Here is a 22,485-nt window from a genome sequence, read left to right as displayed (position 1 = left end):
CTTTTTTTGAAATGAAACCAATATAACAGTCCATAGTTTATTGAATACTAAGCTAATACCATTTTTGTATAATAATACTCGAGGAAATACTTCTTTCATCTTTGCCCCTACCAAAATAAAAATAAAAATTCATCTTCTCTTCAAAAACTAAACAAGCCTCTTCAGCCTGGAATCCTGCAACTCTGGGGCCTTCACTTCCATTATTATCAATAGCTGTTCAAGTCTTATTTCTCTCTTCTTTTCTTTTTCCCTCCCCACCCTGGCTGAGTAGCACGCACGATATGACAACTTGTCAAATAAGCTGTGAGCGAGTTCATCGATATAAGAGAAAAGCTAGTCCAGTTTGGCTAAAGTAACCTTTAAAGTTTTTATAAAAAAAGAATTCTGATACTGGAGGGTAGTTTAGTAAATGAAGATCCCTCCGAGTCAAAATTCCTGCTTGGGAGCGCATGTCTCGGAGAGATTTAGGCTCTTCGTGATTCATTCCCTTGCGTGATCTTCGGATAAACCGTCACCCAAGTTGAAAAATTTTCGGTAAAATAACATATTTTAAAGATATTATAATTTTAGAAATGTGATATTTCATTAATATCACGATATAGAAATATAATATTTGATATATATTATATTTTAGAATTATAATTGATGTTGTAATTCATAACCGTAATATTATTAAAATATTGCATTTTTGTATTGCAATATTATTGAAATGTCGTGTGCATTCATTTTGAGAAATGGCTTGATGTTTGATAAAATAGTAGGATTGTAGCCAAAACGGTCGGACCGTTTTGGTTACTATAAGGTTTTGGGTCATTTTCGCGTTTTAAACCTGAAAAAGTTTATAAAATCATAATTTTTTTAATCTGAAATTTTATTTACTTTATGATTTTAGAAAGTTAAAATATTTATAATTTTATCAAAATCCGGACAGAGTTTTCTCTATATAAGAACTATACCCAAGATTTTATCTCACTTAAAAAAACCACAATAACTGCAATCAATATATTCTCATATTTCATAATCACAAGTAGCCTAAAAAATACATACACTGGCGCGCGCGCGCGCACATGCATCTAAAATGAATATAAAATAATTCAATAATATAATATTCAAGTAATCCCAAAATATATAAATATAACTTATTTATTTATCTACGTATACGTCGTCTACTGGATGATCCAAGTTCATCAGTAGCATGATTGGATTCAGCTCCTGCTCCTAGTCCTGCCTAAATGGTCTCGTTCTCTGCCATGACATCATCAAGAGTTAGCCTCTCTCCAAAGGTTTCAAGTCCAATGCGAAAAACATTTAACCACCTGAATGCTACGATGTGAACTTTGCTTTCTTCGTTGGTATTATAAAGATAAGATCGGACCTCTCAACTCTTTCGTAACAAGAAGCCTACATAATATTAATAATAATGTTCAATTAAAAGATAAATACATAAAACTCAATGGTTAACATGTATTAATCATAAAAAAAAAAACTTTATTACTTACGTGATGTTGAATCCGTTGGGCATGTTGCTCAGACTGCATATATCCAAGTAGAGGAACCTGCTCGAGATTCGGAGTAATGATCTGTCTTGTTATACTCATGTTCCAAATCATATATTGATTGTCAGTAAGCACTATGTCGGCCTAACCAGTCATAATCATCATTTTTATCCCTACAAGTAATGTCATTCAAAGCATCACTCATATTGATATTGATTGGAATGTATTTTCTATAGCTAAACTATCACATTACTCGATCCGAGAATATAGCTTGACCATCAAAACATATTAATGGGACCATTATTGTCTATATATCCATCTCGTTAGTGCAGATAACTAGAGCAACGACCAATCTTTCTTCTGAGTAAGACGTCCAAATGACCTACAGATTATAAGTTAAATAAATATCAAACAACAATAATTCAGTGTAGTTAATTATTTTATTGAACAAATAGTTCCAAAAATACATGGATAGCATGTTGCCTATCAAGCTCACTCCAATAAAATGCTAACATATGTGCTAGATTATTTTGAAATACTAGTCCAACACCCCACCTAGCATTAAAAACATGTCAGTTTAATTGTATTTTTTAAAGTTTCAAAAACACAATATAAATGCATATAATTGCAAAAATAATATCGCAATACCTGCATCTTAGTGGGAGATGAAGTATAACCCCCATAGTCTAGATTGTCATATCCAGCAATCTTGGTATATGAGGTTTGCCCACATGCAGATGTTCTCATGACCATAACTGATATTAAAAAAAAACTTTTTGTTAATTTTGTTATGCATAAAAACATTCAAATCTAAAAAGTTGTTTAGATTTTTTTTCGATTCATTCTTGTAGAAGTAGCAAACATCCCCTGATATGTTTGGCTCCCTTCATGCATTCAAGACATAATTATTTGTATAAGGATGTCAATAAAGCAGATCCCTAGCTATATGTGGGGATAGCATTGAAATTTTTCAAAAGCGTCAGATAAAGTAAAGGAACATGTCTCCCTGTAAGATTGGTGAATAATACACTACCAAACAGATAAAGTATATATACTCTGACATACCTGCAAACAAATTAAAATCATCATAATAATTAATGCAATCATAACAAATAATCAACACTTTTAAAGCATAATTGATTTTCTACCTCTGCAAGACCTTTTTGTCGCATCATTTGGTGGTGTTGAAAATGTCTCCTCAATCCACTTAAGACGTATACTACCCACCTTCAATTTAGAAGGAGAGGTGTTAATCCAAATGATCGTTTGCATAACATAATCATATTATGAAGACCAGTAGATGTGATTACTTATCCATCAATAAGCAATCCAATCAAAACTACCTTGTTCTGTAGTGTCGATGTCATCTCTCCATGCCTAAGATGGAATGTGTATGTCTCACGTCTCCATTGCTTAATCAGTGCATGGATCAAGCTATGGTCAAGCTTGATGTGTTACTAACATACAAAAAACCAGCTTGGACCACATATGGCTGGACTTGCTCATGTAGTTGCTTCGCCTATGTATACGATAGTAAATAGTGGTTTCTTCCTACATAACAATTTAAATTATAATTGCACCAAAATATAACATCTAATGATAATTAAATTAAATATACTTACAATGCCAATAAATACATCTTCTGATCGATGTCGATCTTGTCATTGTAGTACAGAAGTGTCGGCGGGTTCGGTAAGCATGTACCGTGACTCATGCACATGCTCGACATGAATATCATAGGCATGCTCTTCATGCTCATAGTAATGCTCACCCTGATCATTGTCTATGGACGCTCAATATGAGCAAATGATCTATCACCTTGAGTGTGTGGCATCCTATGTAATAATACATATGATTGATGTGAAATTATATAAGTTTAATATGCTCAAAAAAATATTGTAATATATCATAACATGACCAAAAAAATTGTTATACATACGTTGTCTATTAGGACATATTTTTCTATTATGCACTATGTCATTGTATATATCACACCTATAATATGCATAACATTCTCGTGCATTCATCTCGTTGTACAAACAAGTAGAAATTCATCGATCATGTCCTAATTTCCATCTAGATGAGTATGCTTCAACTCGAGATCCAGTGCAATCAATCCATTCTAACTCGTTTGGTAATGGATGGAATGACATTTTATATGCTAACTTGTAGCTCTGAACCGTGTAATAACCATCAATAAATTGTGTGAAGTCCAAGTGATTCTTGGCACAACATGCAAGAACATCTGAACATAGACGATGAAATGTCTATCATTTACCACATATGCATGTTCTATCACTCAATTTGATTGCTCGTTTGACTTCTTTCACAACACCCGGTTTAATAGGGGTGTTGACTTAGAAAACATGTTCCTCAAAGTCAAACAATATTGCAGTATAATCTCTTGATCTATCATTGCTCATTATCAATTTAAGTTGAATTGTTAAAGGCTATGGTACTCCACTTTGAATGGCATCACTAGCTTTACATCTCTGTTTCACCCACTAACCATTACATCTGTAAAATGTTAATTGCACCAAAATAGAAATAAGCATTGCACTACTATTTTTCAGAACATGATTAAATTATTCTGAAAGATTAGTTGTTGTATTATCATACCAGTGACCACCATCATAACATAAAGCCCATTTTTTTTGCTCTCTTTCAAGTTATTCTTTATATGTTAGGTTTATGTTACACATTCTTTGATACCAAAAATAAAAGTTACACTTGGAAGATTCATAACACATTTTTATTAAAAAAAAATTGGCATCTGGGTCTTTGAATTTATGGTTGAAGTTACTAACAAAATGTCTAGCCCAATATTGATGGTATTCTAAAGGTTGACACCAAATTTCTTCTACTTTATTCTTGATGTATGCATGTCTATCTGATATTATATATATATATCAATTCTACCACCAGTAACATATATTTGTAAGTAAAGCAAAAATTATCTCTGATTATCATTATTTTCTTCATCAATAATTGCAAAAGTTAACGGGAATATCCCATTATTTGCATTAAAAGCAACTGCAATCAATAATTTCTCATCATATCGCCCATATAAATGTGCCTCATCAACATTAATAAGTGGCCTACAGTACTTGAAACCTTCAATATAAGGTTCAAATGACCAAAAAAACTCTTTTAAAAACCACTGTACTATCACCAAGATATCTTTTGTGTGTCCAATCCAACAACTGGTCTAGGATTTGATTTCTTTATTGCCAACAACAACCTAGGTAATTTCTCAAACGACTCCTCATAATAGCATTATCAAAACATCAATGAATATAAGTGTACATCTATTAAAAAATAAAGGTAAGTGAATAGACTAATTAGAATGTTCTTGAATAATTAGGAATTTTAAAGTATGTTATGAACTACACAAGACCTGGTATAACATAATCAATTAATAAACTGGGTAGATTTACTAATATTCCAAGACTGGATTATTTAAAAGCAATAAATAGATTATTCAAATATTTGAAGTACACCTTGAATTATGAGTTACACCATACTGGTTACCCAATAATATTCAAATGGTATAATGATGTCAATTGAATATCTGACACCAATGATTCAAAATTAGTGGATATGTTTTCACATTTAGTGGAGCAATTGTATTATGAGAATTTTCTAAACAAATATGTATCGCAAGATCCATAATGGAATCAAAGTTTATTACTTTTAATAACGTTGGAGAGGAAGTTGAGTTCCTTTGTAATTTCTTAGAAGATATTTCATGTTAGCCAAAATCAATGCCAACAATTTGTATCCATTGCGAAAGTTATTATACAATTGGAAGGATATAAAGTAGTATGTGTAATGGTAAATCTAGAGGTATATACATCATTGACATAATACCATTAAACACTTACTCTTAAATGATAGTATTTTCATTGATTATGTAAAGTCAAAGGAAAGTATTTTAAATTCATTAACTAAAGGTTTATCGAGAGAGCTTGTGTATAATTTTTCAAGGGAGGTGGGCTTAAAGTCTTTAAAGATGAAAAATTATAATGATGGTAATCATACCTAGTTGATTGGAGATCTCAAAATCAAGGTTCAAATAAAAAAACTAAGTCATATAACATTTTTTATAACACTCGAAAATTATTATTTCCTATATATTCTTATGATGAAAGTAGTTCTAGCTATAACGTGATAAAGGGTAAGTTGTGTTTTTAATGATTTTTATATGTTAGTATACCAAGTGAAACATAGCAATATACTTTTAATCTATATGAGTGGAAATATGGTCATTTCTTTTAGACTTTTTAAAAAAAGACTTAATTTTCTAAAGCACTCATGAATCTGAGAGTTATTCAGGAACAAAATGAACAAAACCATAGAAACCAAAGGAGATTTCTAGGTAGAGAATTATATGAATATTATTGTCTTGGTTTACACAAAAAAGTTAAATGGTTCAAGACATTTCGTTCATTATTTAACTAAGTAAATCTGATAATATTTTATTAAGAAAGGTTTAAAGCCTAAAGCTACATATCCTGATATAGTGATCCATCAAATTATTATCTCTCTACAATTCTTTAAGTCTTTGTATTAGTTAAACAATTTTCATTTATGTGGAGGAATTGTTGGAATTTGTTTTATAAAACATAATTATTGGACACATTTGAGGCCAAATTTAAAGTACAATATACTCACATTTAAGGTTAAAATTTCATTGGAAACTATTCTCCAATAAAAGTTCTTTAACGTTAATATGATTAAAATAATTTATGAGTAAATGAGAAATTAATCTCAAAGAATCTTAGGTTGACATGTTTTGTTAAACTCAAAACCCTATATCCCACATAGAAAAGAAATGATATGTTCTTATAGTTTATATAGTGGGAAGTTAAAGTGCCATAAATAAGCATAAGTAAAATAGTATGGGTTTAACTCACACGCTTGTGCTCAACCCGACTTGAACTCGAACACAAGCCTTGGGTTTCAGGTTCTGAGTTTGGTTTTTTTTTTTTTTGCTAATTTATTCTAGACTTGGGTTTGGGTTTATTATAAACTAATTATTTGCCCATATAAAAATATTTTTTTCCAGCCTATTTAGGAATATTCATCCCATGAATAAAAAGTCTAAACAATTAATCTTCTTTATCTTTTAGAATAGATTTTTCAAAGGAAAAACTTCTCAATTTAAAGCTAAGAATTGGTAGGTTTTTTTTTTATGACAGTAATTGAGGTAAAATGATGAAAATTAATTTTAATTTTAATTCATTGGTTTGGTTTAAAAAATTAGTACAAATAGGAGTAGAATGAAAGATGTTATAAACATCTTTTTTACATGCATATTTATTATCCCTCTAAGAAATCTTAATTAAAATCTTAATATGTCTCATCCCTCTAAGAAAAGGCTGAGATGTATTTATTATCCCACGTAAATTGTTACTGATATGTGGTGTGGGCATTGAAAGCTAGATGATGTTGACTTTTCAAACCCATCAAATCAAACGTTTTCTCCACTGCCGAACTTGTCATCACTTTTTGCTCTATCTCAGGGGTTGACCTGTCGTCCTGCAAGGGTTGCTTTATTTCGACCTCATCTCCATGCTTACACATACATCTCGTGTTAAGGCAGTCGACTTTCCATGCCGTGTGGGAAATCTAAAGCACCCCATGTGACCTTCTTCAATACCTGCTATGAGTATTTATGGCGTCGTTTTGCATTGTTATTGTTTTTCACTAGTGGTAGTTATTTTTAGTTTAGTTCGGTTCAGTTTTTATAAAAAAAATTAATTAAACTGAATTTTTTTTAAAAAAAACTGAAACCGGTTCTAACCGATCGATTTTGGTTCGGTTTGGTTTTTTAGAAAAAAAACCAGTTTTAGGACAAAAACTGGTTTTTTTGGTTTGGCTCAGTTTTTTCAGTTTGGCTCGGTTTTGGACTGGTTTTTCCGGTTTGGCTCATTTTTTTCTGGTTTTTTTGTTTGGGTTCAGTTCGGTTTTTTCAGTTTCAGGCTTATAAAACTGGAACCGAACCGGTCGGTTTTTTTGAAATTTTAATCGATTTAATCAGGTTTTTTTCACGGTTTAGTTTTTTCAATTATTTTTTTTAATTTTTTTAATTTAATCAATTTTTTAATTTTTTTACTAACGGTAGTTTTCGCTGACCATGCTAAGCTTTATCATGTTTTTTTTCTCTTTCTTTCATGATTTTTTTTAACATGTTTTCTTAGAACACGCTTGAATTGATGATACCATTAAAGATTTTAATTTATATGATTAATTAAATCATTCTTAATCCGTGATTCAAATATTAACGAGCATGGAAATCAAGTTGTTACATTTATATCAATTAAAGTCTAAACTGTGCACACATTAAAAAAAAAAACAGAGAGAGTTAATTATAACTTCCCTTGTAATTTATTTAAACAAATCCATTAGTCCTCATGGTTTCATAAATTATATATTTAATTATTTTAATGTATTTTTCCAATTTATTTTGCTTAAAGAAATATATAAGAAAAAAGAAAATAAATTAAATAAGTGGTTCATAAGAGAAGATTTATAAGGAAGAATACATCTTTTAAACAAAATGCTACCCCCTTAAGTGAAAGCTTTTTGAGTTTGAAACTTACATAGACTCATTTTATCTTGTGCTTAATTTTTATGAAATAAATGAAGATAGTGAGATTCGAACTCGTGACCGCTTAGTCATTAAAGCTCTGATACCATGTCAAAAAACCATCTCAACCCAATAGCTTAAACTGTTAGGTGAGGTTTCAGAATATGATTTATCTTATTCTCTAACACATCAATATTGATCAATAAACTATTTTATTGTTTTAATACTAAAGCTAATTTGTTTTGATAATCTATGGTAATTAAAATTATTATATAATCAAGAACATCCAGTACAAAACAAGTATGTAGGGTGGCTTGGTGTGGAGCTCCACATAGCCCGAGGAAGCCAGTCACTCGATGACCGGCTGTAGCCGGTTATCCTCTCTCTGAATTGCAATAATGTGAGAAAAAGGGCACTCCGTTTATTTAAAGTGCGACAACTGCGTGGATTATCAGTATAAAAACTGTGAATATAATCGGCGTGCCCTGAAGTTTCAATTATTAGACTACTGTAGCCCGTCGGCTTGGCTATCTCCCTTTGTCGAATTCATTAAATAGCCGTTTAAATAGGTTCCATATTAATTAATTAATTAATTAATTATATATGTATGTATGTATGTATGTAGATTAGACAGTGTTAGTGCTGTGATGTGACGTGGTTGATTTATTATGTTTGTGTTGTTTTTGGGTGTTGTTTTATGAGATAAAAATAATATTCGATAAATGGATCTTGCCTTGTGTTTAATAAAATAGCCAAGTAGCATTTGGTTAAATTCTATTGCTTTGCTTTTGAGATTAAAATAACTAATAAGAATTAAATTACAAATATTTAAATAAATACATTTTATTTATATTTAATTTATTTTTTATGAAAGTAATTCTTAGATTCCGAAGAAAAAAGATCAATTGGGTAATAATATATAGACACATCATTTCGATTATATATAAAAAACATTTTGAAATATAATTATGCAAAACAATAACATATTTAGTATATGTAATTCTTTAAAAAATAATAATAAAGAAAGCTACTATTTTAATTAAAAAAAATGGCTCTTGAAACAAACAGCTGTGTATTTACTTTTTGGCTAAAAAAGAGTTATCCTTCCAAAAATAAAGTATTTTTTATTTTTTTAATGACACATATTGATTTAAAAACAAATTAAGTATTGATCAAACACAGCTTCAAAGTAAAAAATAAATAAATAAAAAGCACCCACCAAACAAACAATATACATCAGTCTAGATATTGATGATTTTTATTTCTCCCTGTCGGTCCATATTTAGAACGAGAAATTAGTAGATAACTTTTAAAATTGATCTGTTCATGTCCAGATTCATAAGGTCCCTTTCCATGTTGTTGCCAAACTTAATTTCATTCAAATTCTTTTAAGGAGAACCTAAAACTTTTCATTTAATTATTGGGATAGTCTCCTCTCCGCTATGTATCAAAAATATTCCTGTAAATAAAACATTAATCTTAAAAAATATTGTTTGCAAAATTTTCAAATTAAAAAATCCTAATTTACTTTGAAAAATTATAAGATCAAGTAAAAGTAAAAATCGGATCTATATAGTGCTAGAGTTTTTAAAAGGAAGAGGCCTTAAGTAATGTGAGTCTTGAGATCGGGTTAATTTTAAAAATAATATTTTAATTTAAAAATTATTTTTTTAGCTCATTAACAATATTTATCTAAATTCATTGAATCTCACTTGTTAGTTTAAATCTTATTTTATACTTAGTCTAAATATATTTTTTCTTACATTTAAAAACTTCTACTATTTAAATAAAAAAATCATATATTTATAGACAAAATAACTAGAGTTAATGGATTAAAAATGATAAAAAAAAATTAATTCTAATTAGCATAATTAATTCCTTCAGGTTCCTTATATAAAGGGGTTGTATGGGCTAATTCAAAACAATAACCTGAGCAAGTTTTCTACTCTTTTTTTTCCTATCTTTTTCATTCTTATTTTGTTTTTATTTTCATAAGCCTACTATTTGATTTTAAAGCTTTAGATTTGATTATCATAGAGAGATATTTGAATATGTTTTCTAAGTTCATAGATGTTGATTAATTGTGCAATTTTCAAGGTAGTGTTATTAAAAACTTGAGAAATTATTTGTACATACACCAAGCAACAAGCAATTTAGTTTTAAGAACAAAGAGCATGATCTTGTCAATAACATATTTATTTTCTTATTTTCATCCAAAATTCAGCAAGTACCCTATTTACATTGTTTTAAATTTTAGTACTTATTGTAAATATAAATATAAATTTCTATGTGGTTCATTTATGCTTATACTAATTTTCATTTATTATTATTATTATTATTATATATTCACATTGCACTATACCAAATGATTAATTTTTATCAATGATTAGTTTTTGTTAATTGTATTTAATGGAATTATCCTATTGAGAAAGGAGTTTTTGGTGTTACAATCGACACAAAAAATACTTTAAGTGTATAGTTGAGACTAGATATCTAGCACGCATTGTGCTGCGAGTCCAACAAAAAGTTTTCTAAATGTAAGAAAAGAAATCTCAGTTTACAGGCAACTCTTTAACAGCATCATTAAGTTCGGTTTAGCGAGTCAACCTTAAAACCTCCTAAATCAACTTCATGCTTAGCTGGAGTTTCAAGTCAAATTATGTGGGAGTTGTTTTGACATGACCCAAGCGACTTGACGGGTCCAAAAGTGGATGACTAGTCAAAATGAGGCTTAACATTAACAAAAATTCAAGATAACATCTTTCTTTGTTAAGGTTGAGATGACAACATATTGGTTTGACTTGCATTTCGTAGTTTAACCTATCAAACTTACAACTCATACCATGAACTCTACTAGGTTTAATAACTTTAAATATGGTAAATAATTTTTTATTTAATTATATGATAACAAAAATAGATGCTTGCAAAATTAAGGAATGCTGGTATGTTTATTTGAGATTGTAATAGCCTTATAGAAAACAAATCAAAACAAATCATGAAGTTAAATTCCTAATCAACCTAGGTTAACCTAGCAAACCTAGGACTCGGGTCATAGGCTCCACTATGTTTAATAACTTTATTTTTTCTAAAACTATTTTTAACTAATTTCACGACAATAAAAATAGACGTTTGTAAAATTAAGCATAAACAAAATGTTGGGATGTTTATTTGAGAACACAATAGAAAAAAAAAAGCAAGTTAGAACAAATTATGAATCCTAGTTCAAAATAAAAGAAATATTGAAGGATGCAATTGAGAAAAATATCAATCTAACGAAAAAAAATAAATGTTGGAGGTTGAATTCGGCAAAAACAAATAGCAAAGAAAAAAAAGATAGGCCTTGTGCATCTGGGCTTATTTTTTACCTTTGTTGAGGAGGCAAACGACATGTCATCCATCCTATTTGTTTTTAAAGAATAATTGATGTAGACGATGCGCTATCTGCATCTTCAAAGTCCAGCCACTAGCAAGGCGGCTAAAAAATTGAGATTGTGTATTTCCATAAAAAAAATCCTAAATTTTCAACTCATCCTAACCCAAAAATACCTTAAAAACACCCTTGAAATGCCAATAAGGCATTTTAACAACCCAAAAACCTCTAATCATGTTCAGAAAAATAGAATCTAATTGAAAAAACATTTCTCTTTATTAACCCTGATTTACCTTTCTCTAGTAAAATGAAGGACAAGAAACACCACAATGGAGCTTTCTTTGTATGGAACTCATTGACATAAAAAAAACATGATTTTTTGTTCCTGAATATGAACAATCAAAGACTCTCTCGCCTCAATTATTTTTAATGACTTTCTTTCTTCTCTATAATGTTCAAGGACATCAACGTGATAAAAATAAACTTTGGGATTAAAAGAAACAATTAGACAACTAAAAGGACCATAAAGAAAGTTTTCAAAATCGTAAGGCATAAAAATGGCAAAAGGCACTGAAATAATGTATTTTTTTTAGGGGAAAGAGGCTGAAATTTGTTTCCAATTTTTAATTTATATCCCTCTATTTTGCATTTCATGTAAAAAAATCGATTGAATTTGTTTTTGTAAAGTCAAATGCCAATCCATCATTGAGTTTTTTTTGTTTTTGACAATGCGACAACCCTGTACCAAACTAATCGAATCGAAATGCTAAGCCTAACCTCAAAACAACTTAATATGGAATGATCAAATTGAACTAAGAAAAAATTATGTGATTGATTAGTACTTAAAAGTGCATTTTATCAAAGTTTTATATCATCATTTTGCACTTGAAGTATCAATAACTCCTTAACTAGAGCATGTTTTATAATAACAAGTCTGATAATATAAGATACATTTAATTTATGGTAAATATTCATTTTAAATGCAGGCCTATCATATAAATCAAAGGATTGATTGATGAGTTTAACTACTGAAATTGAGAAGACAAAGAGAGGGCTAAGCTTAGAAAAGAGATGCTGGTTGAATTCAAATTGAAATACCATTCGGTTATTGGATCATAACTGGAGCTGTAGAACTTGGATTTATGTCTGATTTATATGGATTGAAAGCTAAGACATATGCCTAAAACTTTCATGAAGAGTCCAAGATTCAAAAGAACCGTTTTCAAGTTTAAATTATAGCAACAACAGAGAAGTCGGAATCTGTTTTGCAGCCCAAACATTGTTCAGTGTTCAGTCCATATCTCGAGTTTTAAAAGTCCAAATGACCTCATTCTTGTTTTGTTGGAAAGCAGAGACAATTCCCCAAAACTTTCATAGGGACTATCTGTTCAAATTCGGATGTGAGCAATGACGTTTTCTGCAGACAAGAAGATAAGGATTGTTACCAAGTCAAGAGGTGGCCACCCACTCAACAATTAGTCATCAAATCAATAGTTCTGAATTTTGGCCTATAAAAGGAGGCATTTGCCATGTATTTAGGCATCTTGGTTTTCAGATCAAGATCAAGATCTTGCTCTTGCTTTCTTTCTTTCTATTTTGTAATGTTCAAGTTTTATTTCATGTTATATTTTCCTTAATCTCTTGTTTATGCTTTTCATTTCCTTTACTATACTTATATAATTATGTTCTTATCTTGTTTATATATGTTTCTCTTATTCATAATGTTTAGCTAAGTTTATTATGTCAAGGTGAAAAGGTTATACTAATGGTGTAAGAATAAGTATAGTATAAACTTAACATGGACTTTAATGTTTGATACTAACATGTTTTGTATTTATTATCTTTCTCATTCTTAATACCTTGCTTGTTAAATGGTTAATATAGATTTGTGTTGAACAACCCTTGGTATAATAAATACTTGACACTTTCATAATAGCTCAACTGTATGGTATAACCGACACTTGTGCTATGAAAGGAACTTGATTTGTTGTCAACATAAGTTATCACCATGAATACCTGACCATATTTACAAGTATTGACATTACTCAAATAAGATAATTAATATAATCATGTTAATAATTTATAATCCGATTGGAACCTCCTTTGTGTGTGGTTTCCAGTTGATTAATAAAAAAGTTTATACTATACTTATTTGAAATACCATTAGTGGATCCTTTAACCTTGACAATTGTTTTATATTTGTTTAAATCCTTACATTAATATCACATCTCAAAACTCTCTTCAACTCCTTTTCTGTTATTATCTATTTCTTTATTTGTAGTTTATACAATTAACCTCCCTGTGGTTCGACCCCAGTCTTGCCGAGTTATTTATTACTTCGACACTCCTACACTTGGGAGAAGACATCAACTCTTTGATCGTGTCAGTGATTGAAAGAAAAAAGGATGAAAAAACAAATAGTGAGTCTATCGTAATTAATTGATTGGACTAGACTGAACTAAACAAATAATTGTCTTGTCTTGTGTTTGGTGTGCTTTGGATTATATTGGATAATTTGTCTTATTTTGTGTTTGGTATGCACTAGACGAGACTAAACCGATACAAGATCTGGACCGGTCCAGGTTTAAAAAAAGAGAGAGGAAGGATTGGTTTGACCTCACCCGTTCAAAAACTCAGGTCAACTTGCGAATTAGTCAATCCAAGATAAAATAAAAGTAAAAAATCCATTGACTTTTTCATATATATATTTTTTGTCAAAACGAGGCTTCTTTGATTTTTTTTTAATTTAGATCAATCCAGGTTGACCCTTTTGATTCGTGACTCGAGCCTTATCCTGGATCGACCCCCGAGTTGGGTTTTACAACTACGATAATAACGATTTTTATTCTTATGTTGCTTTGGGTTAACCTAGGTTGATTATCTCAACCCTTGACTTGGGACTTGCCTCGAGTCGATCCCTTAGCTAGATTTTAAAATTATAATAATAATTATTTTTATCTTTTACATTCGCCCAGGTCAATGGTCAACCCGACTCATGACTTGGGTCTGGTTAATTAGACCTAGCCCCAAGTCAGGTTTTAAAATTATGATAATAACCATTTTTATCCTAAGGTTAACCCAAGTCAATAGTCAACTCAACCCGTGACCTGCGCCTAGCCTCTAGTTCATTCTCTAGTTTTAAAACTATAATAATAATTATTTTCATTCTTATGTTGATCTGGGTCAATAATCAACCCGACCTGTGACTCGGGCTTTAAAATGTTTATTGACACCAATTTAAATTTTTTTGTTTCTAAAAGTATTAATTTTGGTCGTTTTTATGTGAAATTAAAATAAAAAAAACACTTATTTATTCTTAATTAATTTAATAATAACTCATGAATATTATAAAAAGATTTTAATATTCCCAACAGCTAATGTTAAATTTTTTTGCTCGAGGAAAAACCGTAAAAACATTGTTCCGGTCAATAGTGTTTTTACTTATATGCTACAGTGAAAATCCATTTACAATTAGCTTTTGTTAATTGTAATGGTAAATGTAATTATAATTGTAATGATTGTATGAATGCTTGGATTCTTTGTTAAAAGATGTTTTCAAGAATCTAAAGACAATGAATTTTCTTATCTTATAACTTGGAGCTGGCTGCGTCTTTCTTTCGTCAAGGTCGCAGCAGATTTAAATGTCTCCATGTTTTTCGGTGATTAATTTTAGACAACAATTCCTTCTTTAGAGTTGCTAAATTCACTAACGATTTTGTTATACCCGCCATTTAATTTCTTAAAATTGATTGATTAATGTATATATATATTTTTTTAGTTTAACGTGGGTGTCCGGGCCAGCTTGCGCGTACCTCGACTAATCCCACGGGCCCTGAAGTTAACGACCATGTAAACCTCCAGTGACCATCATATGAGCAACCACAAGACTCGAACCCGAGATCACAGAGAAAACAAACCTCTTGGTCACAAGCTTTTACCACTGGACCACCATCTAGATAGTTAATTGTACATTTTTTATAATTTATAATTTTATACATACATAATTACCCACCCTTTTACACACTCACCATTATTGGCTCCAAGCCAAGCCGCCAAGCCACCTTCTTGGCCTTTCCCTTTCCACCGCTCCCTCCATCTCTCTCTCTCCAGCTCTCTTCTGCGAACAAAAACAATTGGAGAAACCTTAATTTAGTCCCAAATATAATTACCTATTGTCAGTTGTGTCCTAAGCGTACAGATTTCATCAATTTAATCCCAAATATTCAGAAATTTCTCAAATAATCCTCTCTGTTAATGTTCACCAGCACTTTCATCATATTCTCTTAAATGACAACATTAGACTGAAATTGCTAATGTGTATTCACTTTCTCATCTAATTTTATTGAAATCAACATCTTTTTAGTCCATTTGCATATTTGACGTTTGATAAGGGATGCAATTGAGAAACTCTCGAAAAACTCAGAATGAAATTGATATAATGTGTAGATTTGGGATGCAACTGAGAATATATATATATATATATAGAGAGAGAGAGAGAGAGAGAGAGAGAGAGAGAGAGATTTTCTCAAAATAATAATTAAAAAAAAAAGACTCCTGGAAACAGAACAAACATAAAACATCTTTTTCATCATTTCTCGCACACAAAAAACAAAGGAACAACAGTTCTCTCTCTCTCTCACTCGCCTTTTCTTCTTCTTTTGAAATGATCTCTCTCTCACACTCTAGAACATAAACATTCTTTCTTTGTTTCTTTATTTGCATGGCTATAAACACTATAATGAAAAATAAACCTTACAATGTTGTCAGTAGCGAGGGAAGCGGTGGAGACGGAAATCCTCCTAGTTCACCACCATCGCCACGGCGTCAGACAAGCGGTTTCTCTCAATGTCGTCGGCGGCTCCGCTCGAAGGTTCCCTTACAGTATTTCCGCAAATACAGCTTAGCTGCCGGGATTTTTGGCCGGCGGAACATACAGTTCCTGCTGCTTCTGTTCTTTCTCTACTTTTCTGGCTTGATGATGTGCGTGGGCCGGTTCTCCAATTTCTTGCGTCACTCTCGTGAGCCTATTGCGATCTATAAAAGCCATCTATTGTTAGAGAAGTTTTGGCATGATATCGAGACTGACAATTCTACTGCTCTTGAGGTTTTCAGCCTTTCAAATCACATCATCATTATTATTGTGTAATTTTGTTTTTTTTTTTTTTGCTGTTTTAATTTTATTTCCTGTTTGGTTGTTGCGGAGATGTGGAAAAAGAAAAAGGAAGGGAAGAAACAAAAAAGAGAAATGAAGTTTGAAACCACCGAATTGCTATTGTGGGGCCGAAAGAGAAAATTTTATGGAAAAAAAAAAAAAAAACTCAAATGACAATCAGGTCTAAAGAGAGTGGGGTTAATTTGATAATGATTCGAGGCGTTAGTCATTTTGATAGGCTTTTGGTTTTTAGTAAAGTGAATTAATGTAGGCTTTTGGTTTTTAGTAAAGTGAATTAATGTACCAAGTCCTAATTAAGGAGTTTTGGCATTATCCATTTTTTGCCAACAATGTCCCCTTTTTTTTTTTTTTCCTTTTTCCAGTTATCTTCTGTTTGGCAATTCAAAAGGAGAATGAGAGTGCAGAAACCTTGTCCCGTGTCAACTGCTAGACGGCATTTGGGCTCAGTTGTTGAAGGTAAGTGTAATTGTTACTGATGATTTTCAGTCCAATGCACATCCCTTTGCATCAGTCCATTCTGCTTAAGGTTAATGTCGGCATGCTAATCAACGCCATGGGGAAAATTAGCTGAGTTTTAGGAAGTAAGAGTGTAAAACCGATATTTGTATTTTCAAATGCAGTGTCATCTGACCCAACGGGTTACTTAATCGTTGAGGCAAATGGCGGTCTGAACCAACAACGCTCTGCGGTATGTTTTCTATTTACTGCTATCATTATAGGTTATAGCCAGAGCATCATGGGCTGCCAGATATGCAGGGTCTTGATGCATTGATGTAGATATAAATTTATCTAATAATCTGCCTCATAAGTTTGTCCTCATGTATCCGTTATGGCTTGTTGTAGATCTGCAATGCAGTTGCCGTAGCTGGAATTTTGAATGCAGTGCTGGTCATCCCTAGTTTTGGTTACAACAGTGTCTGGAAGGATCCAAGGTGAGCTGTTAAATAATTTCTTCATTTTCTTTTTTAATTTCTTGACCAGGTTTTTAATTTCAAAACTGGCGAGTTGATATTAAGGTCATCTTTGGCTACTGTAATGCACATTTAATTATCTAAATACACATGAATTTAAAGACGTCATGTTAGTGTAACCTGGAAGTACTTTAGAGATGGCAGAACTTTAACTGGGACTGAGACACGTGATTGTATTCAAATTAGCTGGGAGTGCTGCGTCCATTTTTCCGGGCTGTATCTCTAAGACTAACAATTAATGCCTAGCATGGCATCTTAAAGACATGATCAAATACTGATTTTGTCATATTTATTTTCTTTTAAATTTGAGATCGTCGTGGTGGGTGCTTGCATTAGCAGTTCACGTGCTGCATTAAAATATCACTCCATCAACCCACCATGCTGCTGTAACTTTTCAGGCAATACTTTTTTTGGTATTTTATTTCTTTTAGTTTGTGGATGAACCCCCTATTGGCATGCGTGTGTAATCAAAACCACCCCTTTTTTGGAAGTAAATTTAGGTTCTTGATTCAAATGGTGCACCCAACAGTGGTGAGTGCCCCACTGTTTGTATTCGGGAACTTGCCAAAATTACACTTGCTATAAGTGCAAGCTTATAGGTGAAACAATGAGTTCCACCCCTGCATTCCCTTGCTTTCTATGATTTTCTTTTGAAACTGAATCTTTCTGCACCAAATCAGTTATAGCTAAAGATTCATTTGTTTTACAGCGAGTTCAGAGACATTTATGATGAAGATCATTTTATAGCCACTCTTGAGGGTTATGTGAAAGTGGTTAAAGAGTTGCCTAATGAATTGATATCAAGATATGACCACAATATTACTAATATTCCACACCTCCGTGTTGAAGGATGGGCTCCTGCTAAACATTATTTAGGAAAAGTTTATCCTGTCCTGCAGGAGCATGGGTATGTGATGAAGCATTCTTTCTTCTTCTATCGTTCTTATCATTTTATCCGTTTGCTCAATTAGAATGTATCTGTTTGTAAGAAAATGATCCATTTGTTAGTTGCTAATTTGTCCCAGCTATCATATTTTCTGTGTTCACTACTTTCTAACCTGATATCTGTTGAAACATACTTCTAGCTCGTTTTTTACTATTTGCTTGTTCAAAGCAGGGTCATCCGCATTGCACCCTTTGCCAATAGATTGGCAATGAATGTCCCATCTCATATTCAATTGCTCAGGTGCATAACAAATTATAGAGCATTGAGGTTCTCTTCTCCTATAACAACACTAGCACGGAAATTACTAAACCGAATGATTGAGAGGAGCTCAATGACTGGTGGAAAATATGTTTCTGTTCACCTTCGATTTGAGGAGGTACTAAAGCTCATTTATTATTCTATTCTGAACAAGTTTTCTGTTCTTTTAAATATTTTATGTTGAAATGTTGAGGATCAGATTTCACATAACTATGAAGATATCCCTGTTCATCTTTTAGGACATGGTGGCCTTCTCATGCTGTTTGTATGATGGAGGAGATGCTGAAAAGTTTGAAATGGATTCATTTCGTGAAAAAGGGTGGAAAGGGAAGTTTAAAAAAAAAGATCTTGACTTTGTAGCTGGTCGTAATCGTATTGATGGAAAATGCCCTCTGACCCCCTTGGAGGTTTCTCTTTTATGTACCTCTTTTCTTGCTATTCTCTGGCATTTTCATTTGAGCTCATCCTATCATAAAATGGCTGCTATTGTGATTTACTTGCAGCCTTAAGACAAATTTTCATGACCTTCTATTTGCTTTTATAGCATCTTAAATTAAAGAGAATGGCCTTGAAGAGTGCACAACAGCTTTTCTCTAAGTTCATTGTACTTCTACGTTCTCTTGGTTTGTTTTGTGCCATGCAAGATGTTCATTACTGTTTTAAAACTGAAAATAAAGATTTTGTTTCATTGGCTATAAAACAAAACAAAACAAAATTCTAACAGTTTCAATTATGGCAACGCAAACTAATTGCAAATAACTCTTGATTCAATTTGGTATGGTTGGTGCACTATCTTTTAAATCACCTTATTGCTTTTCATCCCTGCTGATCTAATTTGCCAGTAATAACTCTTTTGTACACAATGTTTTTGCTGTCAGCATAGGTAGGGATGATGCTGCGCGGCATGGGATTCGATAACAACACTTCAATTTATTTAGCCTCAGGGAAACTTTACAAAGCAGAACAAAATTTAGCTCCTTTGTTGAAGATGTTTCCCCTTCTTTACACCAAGGAATCTCTTGCAACCTCTGACGAGCTTGCTCCATTTCAGGTAAATCCAAATACTCACTATTCCTCTCTTGCATTGTATGCTTAAAGGAATTTGTTGGATCAGAATCCAGGATGTTTTTTCAAATTTACTAATATACTTTAAAGTTTAACCAAACCAAACAAGTCTAAAACAGGCGCCACTTTACTGCTCCTGCTTCACTTGCAGCTCATGTTTTACCTGAGCTTGTGACAGAAAATTTGAAAGGCATATTTGTTTGACTGGGGATTTTGCTCTGTTCCAAATTTTTGTTTCCTTAATTATAATTTCTCAAGTATTTCATCAATCACTAATTCTTTTCCAATTCATTTTGTTCTTTTATTTTCTTAACAAAAGAGAAAAAAGATAAGCAGGTAAGATGAGAAATTTTGATTTGGAAAGAAGGCATTTTTGGAACAAGAAACTATTAAATTGAGAATGGTTAATGCTGGGTAAGGGACTTTTCAATTATATCTGATACTTCATGGACTAGTTAATTAGTTTTGATAAACTACAGGGATCAAGTTATAATTAACTCTATTTTAAGGTTTCTACTAGTTCAATAGGACTTTGCAATGTCTATGGATTAATTGAATTGAATGAACTGCTGAATGTCTAGATTGCTATATTGGTTTTGTGTTAGTGAGTTTATCTTTTTGAGCTACTTGACTTGAATATAAACAGCATACAAATGTTCTGAATATGGAAACAAACCCATGTATAAAGCTGAACAAGTCTTGACTGCTATGCTTGTGCTTATTTTCCAATTTGACCCCAAAGCTTATTCTACTAACTTGCTCAAATTCCTGTTTTCTCTTATTGAAGGGCTACTCTTCAAGGCTAGCAGCTTTGGACTACACTGTATGTTTGTTCAGTGAGGTTTTCGTGACAACTCAAGGAGGAAACTTCCCACATTTTCTGATGGGTCACCGTAGATTCCTTTTTAATGGGCATGCGAAGACCATTAAACCCGATAAACGCATGCTTGTTGGTCTACTAGAAAACATGACAATCAGGTATTTTTTCCGTCAACAGCGCCATTCCTCTTTGTTGATATACTTGTGCTACTTGGAACTACAATGTTGAGAATTTTGGACTTGCAATCTGCTTCTATCTTTGATTATCTGTTGATGACTTGATAGATAGCAGTTACAGTGGAAAACACTGACTGAATAAAATGTCTTGCGTGCCACTTAGAAGTTTGGCATGTTCTATCAAATGGTAGCCAGTATATTTTGAACTTTGGAAAATTCTCCCGAGTTTGTATTTCTCCAGTATTTTATCACAAACATAGTAAACATCAATTCTTAAACCATTTTAGATAAGAGGATATGTTGTTTTAAGGTTTTTCATTAACCAGGGAAGACTGCAGGTAAAGTGGTTTTGCTTTATGTATAGTTAAAAACTAGAGTGCAAGATACTACTGAGCTTTAGGATTTGACAAAGGCCCAATACAGAAAAAAAAACATGTTGTCTGTAGTTGATGATGAGATGTTTACTCATTGGATTTGCAGCTGGAAGGACTTCAAGGATGATATGGATGCAATGCTCCTTGAAAGCGATCGCAAGGGAATGATGATTCCAAGAGTCAGAAAATTCAACAGAAAAAATTCAATCTACACATTCCCCTTGCCAGAATGTGACTGTCTCCAATCACACGACTCCTCACTTGGGCTAAACCATACTCTTAATGCTCTTGAACCCCCAAGATGAACAGATTCCAGACTCGATTAGTGATCCTATCATGTACAGTAATCAATCAATACTTTTATTGGGGTGTTTTCTTCAGCGGTTCTTTCAGCAATTCAGCCTCTTCTCATGGATTGTTATATTCAAAAGCGGATAGCACTTACAGTTGCCATCGGGAGATGTGTGGATTCCGATTTTGATCATTTGAGGAATTCTGATATTATACATTTTGCGCAAGACTGCATCCAAGCATTCTTTACATTGGTTTAAGTTTTTTCAGCGTCCAATTTCTTGTTGGCTGCAACAAGTGAATGTTTGGTTTTTGGCGGCCTTCGATCTTCATCATGCAAAGTGTGAGCATAGCATTTGGGGGTATGATCGCAAGAAATGGTACAGAAACATTCGTATAGCCGATCCCAGCTAATGTGGAATTGGGGCTTGGTTGTTGTTATAACATAGAGATTGACTTGCTAGCTCTATTCAACTGGCTGCCTCTAGTTGAGCTCCCCCCTCTTGGACTCTAAATATCGTCTCAGTTTTAGATTATTTTTATTGTTTTTTGAAAATTAGGCGTCAACTATCATTAATTTTATATTTGTTATTGGCTATTTATATTTCTTCTATTGGTAAAATGCATTTGTTAACGTCTTTGATATTGGAAAATTTCAAAGAAAAAGAAAAAGATTTGAATTCATTCTTCTTCGGCGAAATTCAAAATTATGAGATGTTTAGAACAGTGTACAAGAGCTTTCTTTTCTTTCGTCTTTTCTCTATTCAGCATCGTAATTTCGGTAGATTCTGCAATGTTTCAATTGGACAATCCTACAGAACAAACTAGATTATTGTCTCGTCTCGTGTTTTGTGGCTGGTAGAATAAAAAAAAAATGTAAAAAGAATTGTCTGTGTTCTTAACATGGTCTCATTTTAAAAAAAAATTAATCAAATATGATATATATTAAATGA

The 22,485-nt window shown here is 32.1% G+C and overlaps 1 protein-coding gene across 1 annotated transcript; it reads left to right on the top strand.

Annotated features, from left to right (window-relative positions):
• Positions 1-16,022: 16,022 nt before the first annotated feature.
• On the top strand, positions 16,023-22,216 carry LOC7469132 (O-fucosyltransferase 10). Its single transcript, XM_006383415.3, has 10 exons — positions 16,023-16,562; positions 16,994-17,087; positions 17,252-17,319; positions 17,475-17,563; positions 18,312-18,509; positions 18,720-18,924; positions 19,046-19,213; positions 19,690-19,857; positions 20,659-20,849; positions 21,348-22,216. Exons 1-10 carry the CDS (start codon positions 16,179-16,181, stop codon positions 21,544-21,546), a joined length of 1,764 nt encoding a protein of 587 aa, XP_006383477.3. The 5' UTR covers positions 16,023-16,178; the 3' UTR covers positions 21,547-22,216.
• Positions 22,217-22,485: the final 269 nt, after the last annotated feature.

This window comes from Populus trichocarpa, chromosome 5 (genome assembly GCF_000002775.5).
Source record: "Populus trichocarpa isolate Nisqually-1 chromosome 5, P.trichocarpa_v4.1, whole genome shotgun sequence".
Classification (NCBI taxonomy): domain Eukaryota; kingdom Viridiplantae; phylum Streptophyta; class Magnoliopsida; order Malpighiales; family Salicaceae; genus Populus; species Populus trichocarpa.
This window is presented reverse-complemented; position numbering and strand designations above follow the sequence as displayed.